This window comes from Dasypus novemcinctus, chromosome 3, assembly GCF_030445035.2.
Source record: "Dasypus novemcinctus isolate mDasNov1 chromosome 3, mDasNov1.1.hap2, whole genome shotgun sequence".
Taxonomy (NCBI): domain Eukaryota; kingdom Metazoa; phylum Chordata; class Mammalia; order Cingulata; family Dasypodidae; genus Dasypus; species Dasypus novemcinctus.
In genome coordinates this window covers 184,768,062-184,791,190 of record NC_080675.1, presented here as the reverse complement: position 1 = coordinate 184,791,190, position 23,129 = coordinate 184,768,062, and the positions used below count along the sequence as shown (strand labels likewise).

General features: G+C 50.8%; 1 protein-coding gene across 2 annotated transcripts in view; it reads left to right on the top strand.

Annotated features, from left to right (window-relative positions):
* The window catches only part of ENTREP2 (endosomal transmembrane epsin interactor 2), a 395,143-nt gene that overhangs the window by 319,191 nt on the left and 52,823 nt on the right, over positions 1-23,129 (top strand). For both annotated transcript variants that reach the window (XM_058294838.2, XM_071214403.1), the window contains exon 4: positions 16,491-16,625. In XM_058294838.2, the coding sequence (XP_058150821.1) occupies positions 16,491-16,625 (135 nt within the window). The remainder of the gene's footprint in view (positions 1-16,490; positions 16,626-23,129) is intronic.

The following is a 23,129-nucleotide window of genomic DNA, read 5'->3' as shown; positions in this document are numbered from 1 at the left end:
CACTGCTCCTTACAGGCGCTGTAATGTGTTCTCACCGTCGCTATCCATTTCCAACTATTTCCAGCAGCTGTTGAACCCGTTCAGCCTGGAATGAGCCCCGCCTCCCGTTCCCTTCCTCGCTCTACCTCGGTGGCGCCAGGCTTGCCGTTGCCGTGAGCCTTTGCGCTTCTTGCGTTGTTCCTTGTGCTGTTTGCCCGAGGCGGTCGTGTTGCTGCAGGAGCGGGGCCCTTGTGTGGGTACTGGGTCTGCTTGTCCTCGGCGGGCGCGCGCTTCGCTGGCGGCCTTGGCGGGCACTCGAGCGCCTTCCCGTCGGCTGTGCCTGGAAGCGGGCAGGTGGATTTCCCGGTCTGGGGACGGGGCGTTCGGCAGCGGTGGGGATGCCCGCAGCTTCCAGAGCCTCCCGCAGGAGGGTGCGAGGGCCGCAGCTGGAACCTGGCGTGGGCTCGGCCCTGGCGCCGGCCTGACCTCCGTGGAGGAGCATCACTGCCCGGTGCCGGGCGGAGGGGCGAGCCCGCGGAGACCCGACCTGCCCGCGGCCCAGCGCGAAGCTCGCTCAGTGCCCCTTCCCTCGCCGTCCCGCAGGCCGCGCGTGCCCCCACCACCCTCCTCTTCCAAGCATCGGCGTTTAGGGTGTCCTGTGTGCCTTCCATCAGAAGCCACTCTCCTTGGCCTCTGCTGAGGACAGCACAGCGGGTAAGGAGGCCCCCGCCCGCGCCAGCGCCCGCCAGGCAGTCAGGGCCAAGAGCGGCACATTGAGCAGGACTATGAGGTCCTGTGTGGACGTGGTGGGGAAGCGGCAGCGACCGCCATAAACACGAGGACGCAGCGCTGGACGTCCCTGCTGGGGGACGCGAAGGTGGCCCCAGTCCTCAGCAATCCATAGGTGAAACGCGGTGAGCGCCCCATTAAGAAACAAGCCGTCTGGGCGGGGAGAGGGCGCAGTCCCCCAGCCTGGAGGGGGGGTGGGGGGCTGCCGAGGGCGGGGGTCCGGGCCAGGGAATCGCCCACGAGGCCGAGGGAGAGCGCGCAGCTTGTCTCGGGGACGCGGGCATGTGTCTTGAGGTCCGAGTGGACGGGGTCGCTGAGGGCTGCGGCGCACACGCTCAGCGGTCACACTTGCCGAGCCTCGGTTTCCCCGTTGGTTGAGAGGGGCTCGAATGAGCTGAGCCTGCGCGCGCGGCCCTGGCGCACACGTGCCTCCGGGCTGTCCTGCAGGTGAGCTGTGATCGCGGCACGGGCTGGGTTTAGTGGAGGGAGGTGTGTGAGCAGCTGGGCACAGCAGCCGCAGGGCGGCCGGGAGGGCGCGAGCTCTGCTTAGTGTGAGCAGAACCCAACTAGGCCACCCTGCCCCGTTATTTTTCATCTCAGCTTTCGTTTTGAAAGCCTGCGGTTGACGAGGGCCATTTCCCGTTACGTTTCTTGAGAGGCTAGGAATTTCTAACTCTATCTGATACATCTTTAGGGTATTTGGCAGAATACACCAGGTTTTTCCAAGGCTAAGTCCATCTTTACAGCGCGTCGTAGAAATGACGACGTTTCAGACTCCACTCCCCAGTGAAGAGGGTTTCCTGAGAGCGAGGAGCATGAAGACACCCACCTGTGCCTGCGCCTACTTTCACTGCACCTTTTCTCCCAAGGACTCAGGGCTCAGAAGGTGAAAATTTAAACCCCAAACATTTCCCTAGGCAGATGCCACACATTATCAATAATTACCTAATATGTCATCAATCATTACTGCCCCAGAGAAAGCCTTCTAGAACAATTTTCATACGACACGGTTGGTTTTAAAGGACCATCTTCTCCTAAAGTGTTCCAGGCGCACGTATGTGCGGTCCACAGCAGGGGCTGAGGTCGTGGCCAGGCGCGGGGCGCGGGTGGGCGGTGGGCTGCGGCCTCTCCTCCTCGGCGGCCTGCAGGGTACTGCTTTTCTCGTGTGCGTCCTCTGGAGGTGGTGGGAATGGGAGCGGCTGGCCATGCTCGTTTCCCAGGAGCCGCCGTGTCCCCAAAGCCTGGGGGTACCACAGCAAGCCCCAGTTAGCCCCGGCTGACACCCGTGCGTGGCCCCTGGAAGGGGGCGGGAAAGGGCGCTGGTGCACAGGCTGCTGCGGCCACAGGACCTGGCCCTGGAAGGACGGAGGGCAGCTGTCCTACGCCCAGAGGGCCCGGAGGCCAGCCCTGAGGACAGAACTTCCTCAGCCAAGGCCCCTGGAGAGCTCTAAACATCTGGCAGAACGTCGGGGGGTTGAGGCTCCCTTGGCAGTGCTCGCCAGCGTACAGCGGTGCCCTCGCCGATCTCCGTCCCGAGAACCCACCATGGTGGCCCCTTGTCCGGCCCTGGTCGTTCCGGCCTCTGCGGCCCGAGCGGTGATGGTGTAAGAAGGACCGGCCGCGGGAGCCAGGGACACCCTCGCCTCTGGAGCAGAGTCTGAGGGGCTCGTCCTCGAGCAGGATGTTCTCGTCGGCTGCGCCGTCGAAAGCAGCGCGCCAGGAAGGGGTCATTAGCTCACACGATGACCGTCGCGGCCGAGGAGCACGTCCACCTCCAGCGTCCCCAGGCGGTGCGTTCTCCTGACGCCCAGCCGCCCGCCCTCCCGGCCCAGGGCAGGGCCCAGGTGGCCTCGCGGGGGCTCCTTCTCGGGCTGCTTGCCGTCAGCGCCTGCTTCGGTGGTCTCCTCGGTGGCTTTTCCTCCTGTCTCTATATTCACGCTGTTTGTAAGGGACTCGCGCCAGAGGAGTGAGACCTACCCCGGGTCACGCCTACTGAAGTGACCTCACCCGAGGCCCTTACCTGAGGTGACCTCGTCCACAGGCCCCGCCCACAACAGGTCACACCCACGGGAACGGACGTGGTTTTCTGGGGCTCAGACACTGCCGAACGGCCACACAGGAGAGTCACAAGTTGTTGAAAGAATGTTTGTGAAGGCGGCGGACTTGGCCCAGTGGTTAGGGCGTCCACCTACCACATGAGAGGTCTGCAGTTCAAACCCCGGGCCTCCTCGACCCATGTGGAGCTGGCCCATGCGCAGTGCTGATGTGTGCAAGGAGTGCCCTGCCATGCAGGGGTGTCCCCGTGTAGGGGAGCCCCACACGCAAGGAGAGTACCCCGTAAGGAGAGCCGCCCAGCGTGAAAGAAAGTGCAACCTGCCCAGGAATGGTGCCGCACACACAGAGAGCTGACACAAGAAGATGACGCAACAAAAAGAAACACAGATTCCTGTGCCACTGACAACAGAAGCAGACAAAGAAGACTCAGCAAATAGACACAGAGAACAGACAACCGGGGTGGGGAGGAAGAAGGGGAGAGAAATAAATAAATAAAACTTAAAAAAAAAGAGTGTTTGTGAAAGTGTTGGGATCCTAGAAGTGTCATAAACAGGGTCTGGTTTTTACAAACCTGTCCCTCAACTGAGTGAAAACACTGGCCCTTCTGTCCACACAGCTCATCAGCGCCTTAGCGTGACCCCAAGAGCCCGGCGCTCCAAGAGGCCACGTGGCTTGTCCACCTCGGGCTGCCCACCGAGGATTCTGGCCCGCCATGCGGCCCCCTGCCCTGCCTCCCCCCGGGCCTGCAGCTCGGCCCCCAGCACAGCTGCAGCTGGTGCTGTGAAGGCCGTGGGAGCATCTGCTTGTGCTCCTGGAGAGTCAGAGGGCGACGGCCTCGCTCTCGTGTAAGCCCGGCGGATGCCCCGTAAACGCGGGGGCCAGGCCAGCTTTTAAATGCTCCAAGATCGATGAGAAACTCCGGTGGCTTCGTCTGCAGCGCCCGGCCTTGTCCGCAGTGACCTGAGTACCGTGGGCACTCGTGCGTAAATCTGCCGGCTGCCCGCACACAGGATGTCGAGGTCAGAGAGCTAATCAGGGGCTTCTCTTAGAATCAATCACAAACACAGCGAAGTAACTGACGGGGCTGGTTGACGCTCTTGCCTGGGGGATGCCGAGGGCTGCTTCTGCGTGATAAGCTGTACCTGGATGCAACTTTAATGCTCTCCTTCCTGGCCCTGGTAATTCTTCACGGGGTACGCCGTCCTGCCCTGGCATCGTCAGCTCCTGTCGCTAAGCCAGGCCTGGTGGTGTCTCGGGCTCACGCCCCTCCAGCCGTGTTCAAGCCCGATCGCCTGGTCCTGGGGCAGCCCCATTGCGAACAGCGCCGTTGAAGATGCTGTTAATTGAGGCAAGGCCAGACGGAATCGCGGGCCGTGCCGAGTGTGGCTGGAGTCTGTAGTCAGGAGATTTGGAGGCACAGGCAGAGGGACAGCTGTGCGCTGGAGGCGGGGCGGCGTGAGGACAGCGGGCCAGCGGGCGCAGGAATGCCCCGAGACGCACCAGAATGCAGCGGGCCCTAGCCGCCCAGAACTGAGGCAGGGGCACCCTGCGCCAAGCCCGCGGGCTGGTTGTTGCCGCGCCCCGGCAGGCTGGGCACCTGGGCACAACCGCGTGAAGTCCCTCCTGCATGTTCCCGGGACGCGGGCGACAAGCTGGACCGCGGAGCTGGCCTCATCTGTGCTCGCAGGTTCCCAGGCCGCGGAGCTGGCCCGGCCGCGTGTCGAGGGCAGGGCCACGGGCGCCGGGCAGGGTGGTGGTCGTGCTTCTGGGGCAGGAGGAAGCCCATTTGGTGTGTCCCTCCGGCTGCTGGGTCGAGGTGACTCATCGGCGGAGGTTTGTCTGGCGTCCGTCCCCCGTCGTGTCCCTCCCCCGGCTGGCTCTCGCTTGGCCAGGAGGCACCCACGCGCTCCAACGGGGCGTCTTCCCTGGCCGAGGGCCTTTACTCCCGCTTGGCACCCAGCAGGCGGGAGGATGAGGGCGCAGCTGCAGGCACTTCCAGCCAGCCGGCCTTCCAGGCGCCCTGGGCTGCTGCACCCCAGACTTCTGACAGCCTTTTTCACTCCTCCCAGGTCTTCGCCTTCTCATGTTTTTGTAAACCTCTTTTCTTGGGTGTGTCAATTTTGTTCCTTTATATTATGTTTTCATAGAAAATCATCTACGTTTTCCTACGCTCTCACATTTACTGGCACAGAGTTATTCTCAGCAGTTTTCTTCTCATTTTTAATCCTCCTGCGTTGCTAGTTATGTCCCTTTTCTCGTCTCTAACGTTATTAGTGATATTAACTCTTATGTATCCCAGGGTTACACTTTTGCCTGGTCTCGCTTTTGTTTTGAGACTTCACAGATTCTGAGAGCCTGACGTTTTTCCTATATTTTCCATGTTTTAATTTATCCTTAACCAAGCGTGCATATGGAACGGTGCGTTCATTTCCCAGGGCTGCCGTTCATTATTACAACCCGGGCAGCTTAAAACGGAAACCTGCGCGCTCGGGCTCTGGGGGCCAGAAGTTAAAATCAGGGCCTGGGCTGCCCCCAGGGACGTGCGCTGCCCCCAGGGACGTGCGCTGCCCCCAGGGACCCACGCTGCCCCCAGGGACCCGCGCTGCCCCCAGGGACGTGCGCTGACCCCAGGGACGTGCGCTGCCCCCAGGGACGTGCGCTGACCCCAGGGACCCACACTGCCCCCAGGGACCCGCGCTGTCCCCAGGGACGTGCGCTGACCCCAGGGACGTGTGCTGACCCCAGGGACCCACGCTGCCCCCAGGGACGTGCGCTGCCCCCAGGGACGTGCGCTGCCCCCAGGGACGTGCGCTGGCCCCAGGGACCCGCGCTGACCCCAGGGACGTGCGCTGACCCCAGGGACGTGCGCTGCCCCCAGGGACGTGCGCTGACCCCAGGACCCACGCTGACCCCAGGGACCCGCACTCAGGCTGCAGCCCTCCCTCCAGTCTCCACCTCCGGCCGTTGGCCGTGTCCCCTTGTGTCCCCTCATGCGCCGTCCCTGTGCCCAGCTTCCCCTCTGCTTTGAGGGACACCAGTCGCGCTCGGCATGACCTCACCTGATTCCATCTGCAAAGAGCGTCCAAATAAGTCGCACCCAAGGCTTCCAGGCCTTAGAGCTTATATATATATATAGATTTTTTCTCTCTCTCTCTCATTTTGAGGTACCAGGACCAGGAGTTAAACTGGGACCTCGTATGTGGGAAGCGGGCATTCAACCACCGAGGCACATCGGCTCCCCTGGGTTGGTTTTTGTTTGTTTGCTTGTTTTTCAGTGTTTAGGAGGCTCTGGGAACTGAACCCGGCACCTCCTGTGGGAAGTGGGCGCTCAACCGCTTGAGCCACATGTGGTCCCTTCGTGTAGTTTTGGGACCCACAGTTCAACCCGTAATATGAGGTGTGAGATAATTACAGATGAAGAGCTCATTATGTCAGCCTCCTTTATTCAGTAAACTTTTCCCAACTGAATTGAAGCGTACGTTTTTTGTATTATGTTCTATTTCTGAAGCTCTCTTCTCTATCCCACTGATCTTTTCCTCTCTGTTAAGCCATTATCTTGTATCCCTTGGTAATAAATTTAATCTCTATTAAGGCTGTCCATCCTCACTATTCTCTTCCAGATTCTTCTGGTTAGTTCTTGCGTATGTATTGCTCCAAGTCTTTAAAATCGTTTTGTCCTTTCCACCGGGATCTGGGAGGGGAGGCCAGTGTGCGTGAGCATTGCTGGAAGGGCCGGCCCTCGCCAAGGGCAGCGCATGCCCCTCCGAGGCCGGCCGGCCGGGCTCTGCAGAAGCAGCTCTGGCCAGCTACGCCGGGAGGAATTATCCCGGGGCCCGGCCTGCGCACGAGGGTCCCGAGGGCCGGGGGCCGAGCATGAGGCCGCAGTGCCGGGGAAGCGGCAAGTCCACATCACAGCAGGGTGCCCTTGACGGGAGCCCCGTCCCCACCACCCCTCGCAGCCCAATGGCAGCCGTTGGCCCCAGGGACCTGGCCCGGGCACCGCGTCCAGGCGCCAGGCTCACGCCGGCACCGGTGGGCCTCGCGGTGGCACCTGGGTCACTGCCGCGCCCTCGCGGCGAGGCGGCTGGGAACGCTTCTCAGGGAGGGCGGAGGGCTGACGAGGTGGGCCTGCCCCAAGGGGGAGCGCAGAGGAGTGCCAGGCCGCGAGGGTGACCCGTCCCTCTCCCGGACGTTGCCCTTCCCTGGCATTTTGTATGTCTTCAGATGGGTCGTTTCGTTTTTTTAGTTATTTCTTTGCATTTCATATTTTTTATTGTTATCTGAAGGGGATGTTTCTGCTGTTTCCATTTTAACTGGTTTTTATCCCTCAGTGACACTTCTTAAAATCAACCTAACAGGAACTCTTGAACCCTGTACTTTGTCGGTCAAGTCTCCTGAGCTTTTTAGACTCTCGGCGCTGACTTGGCAAGTGCAGCCCTGTCTCTTCCGGTCCTTACACAGCCGCCCAGGCTGCTTCTCTTGCTGACAAGCTAAACCCTGGTGGGGCCGTGTCGTGGGCGGCACGTGGCGCAGGCGAGGCTTGTGGCCGTGGTCGTGGGCAGCGCGGTCTCATGCCTGATGCCGATGGACCCGCCTTCACCGTTTCTCCAGTTACTACGACGTTTGCTTTAATTTGCAAAAGCCTTACCTCGTGCACGTAGCTCTCTCTTCTGAACTGACCTGGGGTTTTTGTTTTGAATGTCTGCTGAGGTTCCGGTAGCCAGATTTATGATGTTTATTTTCACGGCCTTTTACTTTGCGAATGGGATGAACTCTCTCGGTAGATTTACCCATGTTCTGCAGTTGTAGTTCTAGAATTTACCATATCTACTAGTCAGTGCTGGCTGGACGGTCCCGTTGAAACTAAAGCTTAACACGTCGAGGGCCCGTTTCTCCCTTGTTCTGCTCCTCCGGGAGGAGCCTGGAGGGGTCAGAGCCCTCCTTCCCTGAGGCCGCGGCCTGGAGCTAGGAGGGTCGCTCCGACCCTCGGCAACCCCCAGGAGAGGCAGCCCGGGGCAGCGGGTAGCGGGCGGCCCGTGCCTGAACCCGGGCGCCGGGAGGGAGCCTGGCACTTCCCTTGGTTGCTTAAGGCGTTCGAGTTGGACTGTGTGGTTTGCAACAGCCGGGGAATATAATTCTCTAAATACACACCGCTGGATTCAAGCAGCTGGTATTGCTTAGAATATTTGCTTTTTTTATTGACAGGAGAAATCAGCTTTTTCTGTTTTGGGGGAGGATACTACCTATTTCAGAATCTCTGTTAAGGTTATACTATCTTCAAAAAAGGAATTCAACTGCTTTCCTCTTTTCCTGTGGTCTGAAATTATTTTAAAACATAGAAATTATCTTTTTACTAAAGGTCAGAGTGAACTCAGCTTGAAATACCATTTTGGACTCTACAATATCTTTTGTGGTTTTTGGTCTTCATGTTTACTGCATCTTTTTGACTCAATTTAGTAGCTTTTATTTTGCTAGGAAATTAACCATGTCCTCTAGATTTTCAAAGTTATGACTTTCAAATTTATGACTGTAGATCTAGCGTATCTATAGTGATAGCTCCTTTCTCGTTTGTTATATTGTATGTTTTGGCTTTCCTCTTTTTTTTTTTTTTCAGTCCTGCCAGGGAGTGAGTTGTCTGTTTCATTAGTGTGTTCAAGAATCAGGTTTAGGCTTTATTCATCCTAATATTTTTATTTCTGATTCATGAGTTTTGCAACTTATGTTTGTTAAATGTCTTTTTCCTGTTTTCTTTTGGCTAATTTTTGCTCTCTTCATAATTTAAGTTTTGCATTTGGTTTATTTTTAAGCCTGTTTTTAACCCTTTGCATTAAGAAATACACAGCACACATAGAAAGGTGCCAGAACAAAAACGTGTCCCTCAGCAGCGTATCCACATGACATACCACGCGACCTCCCCTAATGCAAGAAGTAGAGCACCCAGGCAACACCACGCGCCCCACTTCACTGCCTCTTCATCTCCACTGAGATAACCACCGCCCTTATTTTCACAGTCACATCTTTAATTGTCTTTGTAGTTGCAACAGCTAACCATGCATTACTAAACACTGTAATTTAGTTTTGTTTGGTTTATCAAAATTTATCAAAATGAAAACATTCTACATTTCTTTTGTGTTTGCATTCTTGCAGGCAGCATTCTTATGTGTAATTTCTTCATGTTTTCTGTAACTGTGGTTCATTCATGTTCGTTGCTTTATAATATTCCATGGTATTGACATAAAACTATGCATGTGTCTGTTCCACTGTTGCTGGTCTTTGGGCTATTTTCTTTTTGAGGTTATTTAGGATAATGTTTTAAGGCGCACTCTAGGGCATGCTTCTCATTACTATTGCATACATTTCTGCTGAGTTTATTCTTGGAAGTGGGGTATCTGTTTAGTATTAAATTGGGTAGTAATATTCAACTTTCGTAGATAGTACCAAACTATTTTCAAAACGTATTTTCCAAATCACACTCCCACCAGTCATGTGTAGGAGTTTTCTTGCCCCACATCCTTGTCATGATCTGGTATTTTCATTATTCTTCCATTTTAGCCATTCTGGTGTCTCATTGTAGTTTTGATTATTGCCACAGTACGGTTCCTTCTCATATGTTTCAAGTTAGGCTGTTTGTCTTTCTGCTGGTGTTTAAGAGAGCTTTGTTTTGGATATCAATCTCTGTCGCTTACATGAGGTGGCGACATCATCTGTTTCTGCTCTTATGGATACCATGTGATGTAAAGTCCTTAATTTCAAACAGTTAAGCACATCAGTCATCTTGCTTTTTGACTGGTGTATAGTGAGCCATGTTTAAGAACTGTTTTCCTACCACAAGGGCACAAGGATATTCTTCTTTATTGTCCTATCTTGGTTTTATCACATTGCCTTTCACATGTACCTTTCTAACGCTTGATTAAAATTCCTCAGTGATCAAGGACAGACATACTTGAAACAAAAATCTGAATAGAAAGCAAAGAAATAGAAAATCTTAGTAAAGCAATGTAAGCTACAAAGTAGAATTAAAATGAAAATTTCTGTGCAAAATACAATCACTGAAATAGGAAGTTCATTCACTGAACTTCGCTAAACTTCTTTGCAGAATGGAGGTGTCAGAACAAGAATCAGCAGCATGGAAGATGGGACAATGGAAATTACCCAACCTGAATAGATTTTTTTAAAATGCAAATAGATTTTTTTAAAATGAAGAAGGCCTCAATGGCTTATGGCACTGTAACAAAAAAATCTAGCATTGTGGTGGAATATTATTATGAATATCAAAAACAGCTTATTTTATGAATACCAGAAAGAGATTATGTTTGTAAACTAACCTGTTCCTCTGGGTGTGATGCCCTTTGATTGCACTGAATTCAGCTGAGGCATCTTTGATTAGATTATTCGATAAGATTGCTTTGGGATTTTGATTCAGCTACATCAGTGGGCATGACTCAGGTTGAGTCCCTGCCCCCTTGCTGGGTCTGGTAGAAATGGACACTCACACACAGACATGGAAAAAGGAGCGCTGTTGTTTTAGATCCTGCCATGTGACAGAAAGAAGAAGATTCAAGCAGTGAGGCCCCAGGGAGAGATGAGTCATTTTGCCTGACAGCTTGTAGCTGAGATTGGGAAGAGACCAGAACAGCCTAGACTGATATAGGAGTCCCAAAAAGAAACAAGCCCTGTGCCAGGAGAGAGGGGACTACAGGATCAGTTAAGCATGAGTCATGAGGCTGGGGCCGGGGAGCTCAAGAGGAGAGGTTGAACCTGGAGGGGAAGGAGAGACCAGCCAGAGACCTTCCGCCATCTTGCTTCAACATGTGGCGGTTGACTTTGGTGAGAAAGCACCTCCTATGGTGCCTTAGGCTGGACTTTTTACAGCCTTGGGACTGTAAGATTTTACCCCAAATAAAACCCCTTTATAAAAGCCAACAGATGTCTGGTGCTTTGCATTAGCACCCCATTGGCTGACTAATATGAACATTAATATCATTGTATTTGGAGAGAGGATTAAAAAGGTAAGCCTGAAAAAATATTTGAACAAATAGTGACTGAAAACTTCCAAATGTGGCAAAGAAGCTGAGTGAACCCTAACAGGATAAGCCCCCAAAATTCACATCATAGTACATTATAGTGAAATATATGAAAACTAAAGTCAAAGGAAAAATCTTGAAAGCATCCACAGAAAAATGACACTTTACCTGTGAGGAAAAGCAATTAGAATGATAAGGATTTCTTATCAGAAACCACATGCACAGAGGCGACAGGTAATTGTAGAATGTTTTTCAAGTGCTAAAAGAAAAGAACTATTAGCCCAGATTACTATACCCAGTGAAACCATCCGTCAGGAATGAAGGGGAAATTTAGACATTTTCTGATGAAGGAAAATGAGAAGAATTTATTGTCAGCAGGCCTACCCTAAAAGAATGACTAAAGGAAGTTCTTTAAATAGAAAGGAAATGGTAAAAGAAGTAACCCTAGAGCATCAGGAAAGAAGGAAGAGCACAGTAAGCAAAAGATGGGTAAATACATTCACTATTCCTTCCCAAGCTTTTAAAATTATTTCTGATGGCTGAAGCAAAGATTATAACACTATCTGATATGACTAAACTTACATAGGGAAAATATTTAAGACAGTTATATCTTAAGTAGCTGGTGGCAAAGAAACATAAAGGAAAGTAGGGTTTCCATACTTGAACTATTAAAATGACAATGTCAGCAAACTTTGATATGTTGTGTTCATATCATATTACATATGATATGCGTATTACATAGCAAATTTGATGTTATGTACATATCATATGACATATTACATATCTAATGTATTACATAGATGTTTTAGTTTCCTCAGCTGTTCAAGGAAATACCACACAATGGGTTGGCTTAAGCAATGGGAATTTATTAGCTCATGGCTTTGACGCCAGGAAAAAGTCCAAATTAAGGCATCATCAAGGTGAGGCTTTCTTCCTGAAGGCTGGCGTTCTGGAGTTGGCTGTGCTGACCCTTGGTCTGGGCGTCTCCGTCTTGTGGCGATGCACATGGCGGCCTCTCCTAGTCTCCCTTCTCTTCCAGTTGACCTTTGATGTCTTGCTTTCTATGGCATTTTGTCCACTTTAATTTCATTCTGCTTGATAAGTAATAGGATGAAAACCCATCCTGATTGAATTGGATAACACCTTAACCAAAAAAACCTCATCGAAAGGCCCTGTTTATTATGGATTCACACCCACAGTCGTGGACTGAGTTTAAGAACATGTTTTTTCTGGGGTCTGTACACCTCTACACCACTACCCTAGACTAACCACTTAAAAAGATATCCAAAATGATACACTCAAAACACTGTAAATAAATAAAAAATTGCATTCTAAAACTGTTCAAGGAATCCACAGGGAAACAGGAAAAAACAGAGAACAAACAGGAAACAAAAAATAAAAAAGCAGACTTAAGTGCTAAAATACCAACAATTACATTAAATGTGAATAGCCTAAAGACATCAGTCAAAAGAAAGACATGGATTAAGTAGATTTAAAGACATGGCTCAACTATATGCCATCTACAAGAATCTCATTTCAAATATTATTGTATAGCTAAGTTTCAAGTAAAAAAATAGAAAAATATTTTATGCAAACTTAATACAGTAATTAAGAGTGGCTATATTAATATGAGATAAAATAGAATTCAGAACAAGCAAAATGATCAGAGACAGAGAAGAGAATTATATATAGAGGAGAAATCCACCAAGAAAACACAGCACTTCTGCATGTATACGCACCAAACAATAAGGCTGTAAAATATGTGAAGAAAAACCTGATAGAATTGAAAGGCAAAATAGGCTAATCAATTATAGTTGGAGACTTCAGTACCCCTCTCAAAAATTGATAGCACAACTGGACAGATAATCAGCAAGGCTATAGAAGAACTTGACAACATCTCCGCCAATAGTATTTTATTGATACTTTGAGAACACTCCATTTAATAATAGCAAAATATACACATTCTTCTTATATGCCCACATATGCCAAGATATACCATAACCTGGCCCATAAAACACAACTCAACAAATTTAAAATAATTGAAGTCATATAGAGTATGTTCTCTAACCACAGTGGACTCAAATGAGAATAATAGAAAGGTAGCAGGAACATCATGGACACTCGAAATCAAAACAACACACTTCTAAATAAAGAGGAAGTCTTGTGGAAAATGAAAAAGTACATAGAACTGAATGAAAATGTAAACACAGCTAAAGCAGTTATGGGAGAGAAATTTATAGCACTAGATGCATACATTAGAAAAGAGGAGTCATCTCAAATCAGTAACCTAAGGCTCCTGCCTCAAGAGCCTAGGGGAAAAAACACACAGAGCAGAAGGAAGAAAGTAATTAAGATGAGAAATCAATAAAACTGAAAACAAAAAAAAAATTGGAGAAAACCAATGAAATACAGAATTTTTTCTTTGAAAAGTTCAATAAAATTGATAGACCTCTAACTAGACTGGCAAAGAGAAAAAAAGGCAAATTACTAATATCAGGAATGAAATGAGTTACCACTACAGACCTTGCAGACATAAAAAAGATGATAAGGGAACGATGTAAACAACTCTACATGCACAAACTTGACAGTTTAGATGAAATGGCTCAAACTACCACAACTCACCCAGTACAAAACAGACCATTTGATTAGGCCTGTAACTTTTAGGAAATTGAATTTTTGTAATTTTTTAAAAATGCCCTGAAACAAAATCTCCAGACCTAAATGGTTTCAATGAATAATTCTATCATAGATTTGAATAAGAATTAACATCAGGGAAACGGACTTGGCCCAGTGGTTAGGGCGTCCGTCTACCACATGGGAGGTCCACGGTTCAAACCTCGGGCCTCCTTGACCCGTGTGCAGCTGGCCCGTGCACAGTGCTGATGTGCGCAAGGAGTGCCGTGCCACTCAGGGGTGTCCCCAGCGTAGGGGAGCCCCACGCGCACGGAGTATGCCCCGTAAGGAAAGCCGCCCAGCATGAAAGAAAGTGCAGCCTGCCCAGGAATGGCGCCGCACACACTTCCGTGCCGCTGACGACAACAGAAGCAGACAAAGAAACAAGACGCAGCAAATAGACACAGAGAACAGACAACCGGGGGGGAGTGGGAATTAAATAAATAAATAAATCTTTAAAAAAAAAAAAAAAAAGATTCAGTCGAGGGTGATCCATTGCCTTTAAAAAAAAAAGAATTAACATCATTTCTACACAGTCTTCTTCCAGAAGATAGAGGAGGTAACACTTCCAAATTCGTTTTACTAATATAGTATTACCGTGATACCAAAACAAAGTAGACAAAGCAGAAAACCACAGATCAATATCCCTCGTTAATATAGAGTGAAAATCCTTAACGAAATATCAGCAAATAGAGCTCAGCAATATATGAAAAGAAGTATACATCATTATGAAGCAGGCTTATTCCAGGGATGCGAGGTTCAGTATTCAGAAGTAAAGCCGCAAAATGGGCTGTGTCGACAGGTTCAAAAAGAAAAACCACATGGTCATAACAATTCTTGCAGAAAAGCATTTGACAAGTTCGGTACTCTTTTATGATTAAAAAAAAAAGCTCAGAAGAATAAGATTAGAGGGAACTTGCTGTACTTGGCTAGAGCATCTACGAAACCCTGTGGTTAACACTGCAGAGACTGAAGGCTCAGTGCCTTCTCCCAGATCAGGGCCGAGAGCAGCATGTCCACTGAGCGCTTACAACTCCGCGTAAGCCAGCGGCTCGGGCCAGGGGAGTGAGGCAGGTGGGTGAGATCGAAAGGAAAACACAGCTAACCCTACTTTCAGAAAATCCCAGGACTCCACAAATAAGCCTCCCAGAACTACTAAGTGTGTTAGGCAAGGTTGCAGGACGATAAACATATGATTAAATTGTATTTCTCTATATTAGCTGTGAACATGTGGACTTTGCAATTTAAAATGCCATTTACAATCACTCAAAAAATACAAACTGAAAATCTAACACCGTGACACTAATGAAATAAGTCAAAGGAGGCCTAAATAAATGGAAAGACGCATGTTTGTGGCTTGGGATGCTAAGCAGGCTGAAAACATCAGGTCTCCAAACTGACACACAGGTTCAATCGCGCCCTCTCAGCGTCCATCCCAGCAGGATTTCCGTCCACGTGGACGGCCATACCCTGTGACGTCTGTGGCCCCGTTCCAGGGCCCGGGCTGTAGGGCCGGCGGCTCCCGCGCAGCCTCCTTGGTGTCGGGTTGGCAGGAGCGGAACTGCGCGATGCACGTGCAGGCTTAGGGTCCCAGGTCAGGCAGCTGCTTCTCCCGTGTGCGCTGGTGACGGCAGGTCACGGTCCCCGCGTGACATCGCCAGTCACAAACGGAGACACTCCCAAGAGCGGAGGAAGCCGTGGAAAAGCAGTGGAAAGACCTGCGTGCGCTGTTCGGCCAGCACGGGGGAAGACGCCCAGACCCTCGCAGGTTGCTGGAGGGGTCCCCCGCCCGGGACCGTGGACTTCACCCGAGGCAGGCGCCCCGTGACGGCCAACGGCCCCCTGGGTGGAAACGCCGTGTTCCTGGTGCTGATGTCGCCTCCCGGCCCACCCCCAGGATTTAGTGGTGCCGGGCGCGTCGACCGCTGGGCTGTCAGGTTCTACCCTCAGCCGTAGCTAATGCGGTGGGAAGCCCTTTCTTAGGAGTACGGATGCCGAGTCTTGCTGGAAAAACGTGCCGTTTCAGTTAGCTGGTGCAAAACATGCATTATTGAAAAGTAGGGCACCTGCTGGTCTGAGGAAATCTTATTTCATCCTATGTGTGTTATTTTAAACAAAATTGTATAGATTTAACCTATTTCTTATTAGTAAGTTTACATTTCAGACTGTTATTTGTACTGTTTTTTATTTTTAATTCTCCAGTAATTTTAATTTGAAACCCCCGCTTCCCAGGACTTGGCTCGGGAAGCACTTCTTTCCCTGCCTCTGAGCCTCTCCTCATCTCACGCTGCTCTTTCAAGGGCTGGGTTGTTTGTTCCCTCCGTGGCTTTTGACTTTCCAAGCCCTTTTGTTTGTCCATCCCTTACTGAACACCTTCACTCATCAGGAGGGTAGACGCTGTGAAGGTAAGACACGGCCGCTGCCCTCGGACCACGTCGGACACAACCGGACACAAGATAAACCGACGTGAGAGCGGGCAGCGCCACGGAAAGCCTCAGTGCGCTGGGGCCGGCAGGGCGCCAAGGTCGCGCTGACCTTGGTCTTGACGGAGAAGTCAGAAGAGCTGGACGGGCCACGACACGGGCCACGACACGGGCCACGACACGGGCCACGACACGGGCAGCGAAGCTTCTGAGTGAACGTGGGGACCCACCTCGTGCACGCATCAATGAGCGACTTTTAAGTTTATTTGCTTTTGTCTCTTTCTGTGGTTTATCTTTGATTTCTGTTATTTCTAGCCTAGGTTACTTCAACTTCATTTTTTTCGCTTTTGTTAATTGCTTTTAAAAGAGGGCTTTGACAGAAGTAACTGCGTCTGCACTGGCTTTCTCCCGACAGGAATAGCCTGGTTTTGTGGACTCGGGCCAGCCCGCGGGGGCCCTACCCGTGCCCTCCCACGTTGGGAGTGCGCGGCGTGGGCGAGCCGCGGGCCGGACGCCGCGCTAACCTGCGTTCTGTTCCTCTGCCTAGATTAAGTTTGACAGTGTGGAGGTGTGTGTCTGCTGTGAGGCGCAGCACCGGCCGGCCGGCTGCAGCAGCCTGGGGGAGACGCTGAAGCTGAGCCCGCTGCGGGAGGACTGCGACGCCGTGCGGCGGACGCTGAAGGTGACTGCGCTTCCCGCGGGCTGCGGGCGGGGAGGTGACGGGACCTGGGTGCCTCCCGGGCTGAGCGTTGGAGCGGGAGGGGTTCCCTCTGCAGCGGTGCTTCCAGTCTCGTGTTATGTCCCACCCCTTCGTCCCCTGCTCTGACACCCAGGAAGGGGCAGTGAATGGCGGGGGCGGGGGGGGGGGGCGGGGGAGGGTCTTCCTTGACAACTGCCAAGGGGCTGCCTTCGCTGCTGCTGGTGTTTTGGTGGATATGCCGTCAGGGCACAGACGGGTACTCAGTCTGTTTCTTAAAAATTGATATTCAGAGAAACTTTACAGTGTCCCATGGCGACCCATTCCAGCGTATCGCATCTGACTAAAAAAAATGTTACGGAAAAACTGGTTCTAGTATTCCTTTCTTTCTCCTCCTACAAGTGTGTTTGATTTTCCTGAAACCCAAAATTGCCTGTTTAAAGATCTTTATTAAAAATGAACCTAATTCTGCTCCTCTTTTCTCTGAATGAAACGGCACTAAATTTTTTTTTAAAGATGTGACTAAGGCAAAAAGCACCCATGGCTGGTGGCAGGATAAAATTGCCTGGACGGTGTGTGCCGCGGTCTCCAGTGTCCAGGCCTGGATGGTGTGCGCTGCGGTCTCCAGTGTCCAGGCCTGGACAGTGTGCGCTGCGGTCTCCAGCGTGTCCAGGCCTGGACGGTGTGCGCTGCGGTCTCCAGTGTCCAGGCCTGGACAGTGTGCGCCACGGTCTCCAGCGTGTCCAGGGCTGGACGGTGTGCGCTATGGTCTCCATGTGTCCAGGGCTGGATGGTGTGCACCGCAGCCTCCAGTGTCCAGGCCTGGACGGTGTGCGCCACAGTCTCCAGCGTGTCCAGGCCTGGACGGTTTGCGCCACGGTCTCCATGTGTCCAGGGCTGGACGGTGTGCACAGTGGTCTCCAGCGTGTCCAGGCCTGGACGGTGTGTGCCACAGTCTCCAGCATCCAGGCTTGGACGGTGTGCGCCACGGTCTCCAGCGTGTCCAGGCCTGGAGCATGCAGTGATTCTCCAGTGAGTGCTGCCCCTTGAGCCTGCACAGACCAGGGCGGCCGGCCATGTCACAGGCTGGCAGGAGTGACCGCCTGGCCTGGGTGCGTGTGCTGTCCCTGTGGACCCCTCGGAAGCTTCAGGCGACACAGGATGTGCAGGGCACAGGGCGCCCCTGTCTGCGCAGGTGGAGGCCCGCCCCGAAGCGCCTGCTCGCCCCTGGGGAGGATGGTCACGGTGGCGGTTTCGTTTCCTCGTTGCTCAAGCAAATGCCTCAGCGCGCGGGCTTGGACAGCGGGATCTGCAGGCTCACGGCTTTGAGGCCAGGCGTCCAGCTCCACAGCGTCATCAGAGTGCTGCTTGCGTGCGGCTGGCTGCAGCGAGCTCGGTGCTGGGCTCCTCCGTCCCGGGGCAGCGCACACGGCGGCCCCGGCCTCCCCCTTCTCTTTCGGGTTCCGTGACCCCCAGCTTCGGGCCGCCCCCTCTGGCTCTCTGACCCTCCGTGTGTGGCCTGGGCCACAGCTCACCTGAAGTCTCCTCATCTGAAGGTCCGGTTGACCAGGGCTCCCTGGGGTGCATACAGCCCCCCACCAGCACAGGGGCCCCTCAGCCCCCGGGGACAAGCCCGGCAGTGGCAGTGCGCCCAGGCCTGCAGGGCCCCCGTCACAAGCCCCCCTTGCCGCCCGCGTTGGAGTGGCCGCAGTGTGCATCTGGCCGTGTCGCAGGGGCCAGCCCTGGCCTCTCGCCCCCGGATGCACGGGGCAGGTGCTGCCCCTGTGACCCTCCCACGGGTGCCACCCTTCAGCCTGGCCACGCCCTCGCTCCACGTCTGGAAACCTGGCACAGCAGCAGGTGATGATAATCACAGATGCCCCGCCTCGCAGAGCTTATGCTAAAGTCCACCCCCTGGAGGCTGCTTGCCCATACGTGGGGGCTGGTCAAGCACGCCGGTGCCTCCCGCTCCTCGGTTGGCGGGTTGGGGGTCCTCGGTGTGCTCCCCAGCACACACCCCGGCACCCGTTGTCATGACTCTTATCCCTGGAGGAGGTGGCGGTGGTGTAGGAGCAGCCGGCAGAGCTACCCTCTGGTGAGCTGCTGGCCCTGGTGGCAGAGCTGCCCTCTGGTGAGCTGCTGGCCCTGCGGTCCCACCACCGGCCACCAGTGTCCCTGAGAAGGCCGCTGGCTGTGGGTGGCTACACCGAGGCGACGGGAGGGGCACTGCAGCCTTGAGGCTCAGGGCCAGGCTGAAGCGTTCCCCCGACGGCGAGGTGCCCAGGGTGGGGGCTGGAGCCGTGGCTGGAGGGCCGCCCCAGCCTCGGGAACTGGCTGGGGCCGGAGCAGTGAGGGCGTGGCTGCCCGAGGGGGCAGGGAGGCGCGATGGCGGGGGCTGGAGGTGGCGGCGCGGCCTCAGCGGTGAGGAGCAGGGGCCCTGCAGCTCTCCCACCTGGGCGGTAGCGCAGGTGAGAAGTGAACCTTTGTTGCTTTAATCCGCTGAGATTTGGGGGATTTTTGCTACCACAGCATAATGAGCTCATGCTGTCTGATATACAGCAATTATTTTTTGTCCAGTGTTAGTAGTATTTTTAAACATCAGATCCATTAACTTCAACATGATATGTCTTGATATTGATTAGTCTTTATCAGTTTTTCTGTGGTACATAGTGTGTGCTTTCAATCTATGAATTTTCCTCTTGCTTTACTTCAGAAAATTATTCTAGAACTATATATTTGCTTTCTTTGTTGTTCCCTCTGTTTTAGGACACCATCTGTGTATTTCTTGGATCACTTTATCTGTCTTTCAGAACGATCATTTTATCTGTTTTTTTGTTGTTGCTTTAGACAGTTTTTTAGAAAAGTTGTAGGTTTACAGAAAAGTCATATAGAAAGCACAGAGTTTACATACACACAGTTTTATAATTCAACTACATTCAACTACATTCAATTGCATTCAACTACAGTCCATATTTGACACCTTTTAGCCACATTCAATACATAATTCAGTGCTGCTAATTACATTCACCATGTGTATAACTATCAATACTATCCATTACCCAAAGTCTACCATCATCCCAACCAGAAACTCTGTGTCAATTAAGCATTACCTCCCCATCCCTACCCCCACCGACCTCTGATAACCTATGTTCCACTTTGACTCTATGAGTTTGCTTATGCTCATTATTTCATATCAATGAGATCATACAATATTGGTCCATTTGTGCCTGGCTTATTTCATGCAACATGGTGTCTTCGAGGTCCATCCGTGTTATGGCATGTATCGGAGCTTTGTTCCTTTACACAGCTGCATCGTGTTCCATGATGTGTGTATGCTGCATTTTGTTTAGCCATTCCTCAGTTGATGGATATCTTTTGGCAATTGTGAGTAAGGCTGCCGTGAACACTGGTGTGCCCATATCTCTCTGAGTCCCTGCTTTCAATTCTATTGGGTGTAAACTTACAAGTGGGGTTGCCAGGCAGATGGTAATTCTGTACATAACTTTCTGACAAACTGCCAAACAGTTTTCCACAGTGGCTGCACCATTTTACATTCTCAACAACAAAGAACAAGTATTCTTGTTTCTCTACATCCTCTCCAAAACCTGTTATGTAATGTACTTGTTACAAATTATATCTTTATACATTATATATCCAAAACCATAGATATGTAACTATTTTATGCATGAGCATTTCAGAACATATAAGTAGTAAAAAAAAAAAAAAAAAAGAAATTATATGCCAAAAAATACAGTGCAGTGCAGTGGTCCTGACATTTGTGTCTACCTACGTTGTTGCCTTCACTTCTTCATGCCGCTTGCCTGCTCGTCTACTGTGCTTCCCTCACTCTGAAGAGCTCCCTTCAGCTCTGCTTCTAGGCAGGTCTAGTGTGAGGAACCCCTCACTTTGGTTTACCTGAGAATGTCTTAACTTCTCCCTCATTTTTGAAAGAGAGTCTCGCCAGATATGAAATTGTTGGTTGACAGTTGTTTCCTTCAACTTTAAATATTCTTCCCAGCGCCTTTTAGCCTCCATGATTTTTGACGAGAAATGGGCACTCACTCTTTTGGGGACTCCCTTGTACATGACACATTGCTTTTCTCTTGCAGCTTTCAGAATTCTCTCCCTGTCCTTGGCATGCAACACCTTAACTACTATGTGTTTAGACATGGCTATCTTTGTGTTCATTCTGTTTGGGGTTCTTTGGGCTTCTCAAATGTGTGTATTCATTCCTTTTGTTACATTTGGGGTGTTTTCTGCCCCGTTTCTTTGAATACTCCCTATTGACCTTGCCTTCTCCTTCTCGTGGTCCCACTATGCAGACACTGGGGGGCTTGACGGTGTCCCAGAGTCTCAGAGGCTCTGTGCACTGCTTTTCATTGTTTTTCTTTCAGCTCCTCAGCCTGAATCATTTCAGTTGTCTTGTCTTCGAGTTCACTGATTCTTTCCTTCTCCAGCCCTAGGCTGCTTTTGAAAGCCTTTAGGTGATTTTTCATTTCAGTTATTACGGTCTTCAATTCCAGTATTTCTGTTTGGTTCCTTTTTAAAATTTTTCTCTCTTCATTGAAATTCCTGTATTGTTCATTCATCATTTTCTGGATATCCTTTAGTTCTTTCTTGCATTTCCCTTTATCTCTTTGAGCATATTGAAGACTATTCTTTTTAATATCTTTGATATATCCAGAGTCTGGTGTTCATTGATGTTTTCTGGATTTTTGTCTTGTTCCTTGGGTTCCATCATTTCCTGTTTGTTGTTGCTGTTGTCTTGTAATCTTCTGTCATATTCTGTACATTTTAGTAAGCTAGAATGTTAATTCTGTGATTTAGTCCCTGAACCCTCTCTTCCCTAAGTTTGCATCCAGCTTTTGAAATGACAGATTTCCTTATGTGCTAGGAGCTAACAAAAAACAAACTGGTGCAAAAAAAAAAAAAAAAAACAGCAAAAACAAAAAAACTTTTCAGTCTTTACAAGTTGGCTCTGTGTTGAGTGGTGCCTTGTTCAGAGTTTAGCCTTCTTATCAAGAAATTCAGTCTGAGATGGAAGTGTGGGATCCTCTCCACCTTTTCAGAGTCTGCCTTTTGTCCTGAACTTGCTCATGGCCTTGGGAATTCCCCTTTTGCAGGAATCCACACGTCCTCTGTACTCCCCACATTATACACTTTCCCCTGCTCCTGAATGCTCTGCTGTATATCTTAAAACCTTTGTCCCAAGATACTTTGACTTAATTCTCTCTTACTCTGCTTTCATTGTCTGCAAGCTGCTTTTGGTTGTCTCGCCTCTGTTTTCAGTCTTTCAGGCTGTCCCCCGACAGATGACACTGCCTTATAGCCACTCCAGCATGTGCGCAGAGGTCACTCTGCTTCCTTAGGAGCAGGGCCAGGGACCCGCAGGGGCGCGCAGGCTGGCTCCACGCTGCACCAGGCAGGCGGTGGGGGCAGGCCAACAGGGGTGCCACGAGTTTCTCCTACAATCTTAAAAGTTGCATTTTCTTAATTCAGCACTCCAGTTACTGAAGTCCTTTAACTCTTTTCCAGAGTTTTGAGCAAGATGGCTCTGCCAGTTTGGCTACTTGTTCATAGAATCTGTGAGGAAATGGAACCCTTTAACATTGTATGCCGCCATCTTGGTTGACTGGCACTCTCATTTTTTAAGTTTTTCTTTTTCCATCTCATTTTGAACATTTTTATAAAGCCAGTCTTCCTGGCTATGTTTTCCACGATGAATATTCTCTTTTTGCTCTCATTCTGTGTGATATTGAATTTTGGCGGCTGTCTTTCCCCTCTTCCTGTTTCCTTATCATCTATGCTTTGAGCTCTTGTATCTCTGCTTTGGACTCTTAGGTGCTAGCAGCCTTAGTCCCTGTTTGGTCAGAGTCTTCACCTAATGACCTCCCCAGTGGAGTTGTCCATGTTTTCGGGTCTGTCTCAGAACTCCTCTCTGTGGTCCGTGACTTATGCAGAGCCCTGAAGGGGAGGCTTGTCTGTTCAGCACTTTCTCTCTACCTAGCACCACACACCACTTAAACAGGCTGCAGTCTAACTGAAATTTTGTACTTCTCAGAAAGAGCGTTTCTTCCTCTGAGAGTCACGTAGGTTTGAGTGCCTCTTTATCCGGTTGTCTCATAGTTAGTGGCACTATGGTTTTTAACATAAATATTACTCTTCCAGTATCCTTAGAACCAAGCTGGGCCCTCGGCATCCCCTGCAGGCAAGGGGTCTCCAGCAGGGGCCTATTGCGTCCCAGGAAAATATGGAGATGGGATTTGGAGTCCCTCTGGGAAAGGTCTGCTCCACGGAGCTACTTTTCTGTAGGCCCCAGAGTTTGCAAGTGCTCTCGACACTTAGCAAAAGAAAGAGCTAAAGAAAACGCTGCTTTGATTAGTTTCCCTTGCTCCCATTTCTTTTGGGTCAGACATTAGAGCAGGTTCACTGATCTTTCACACAGCTGATCTGAGGATCTGTTTATCTAATGAATAATACTACACCTCT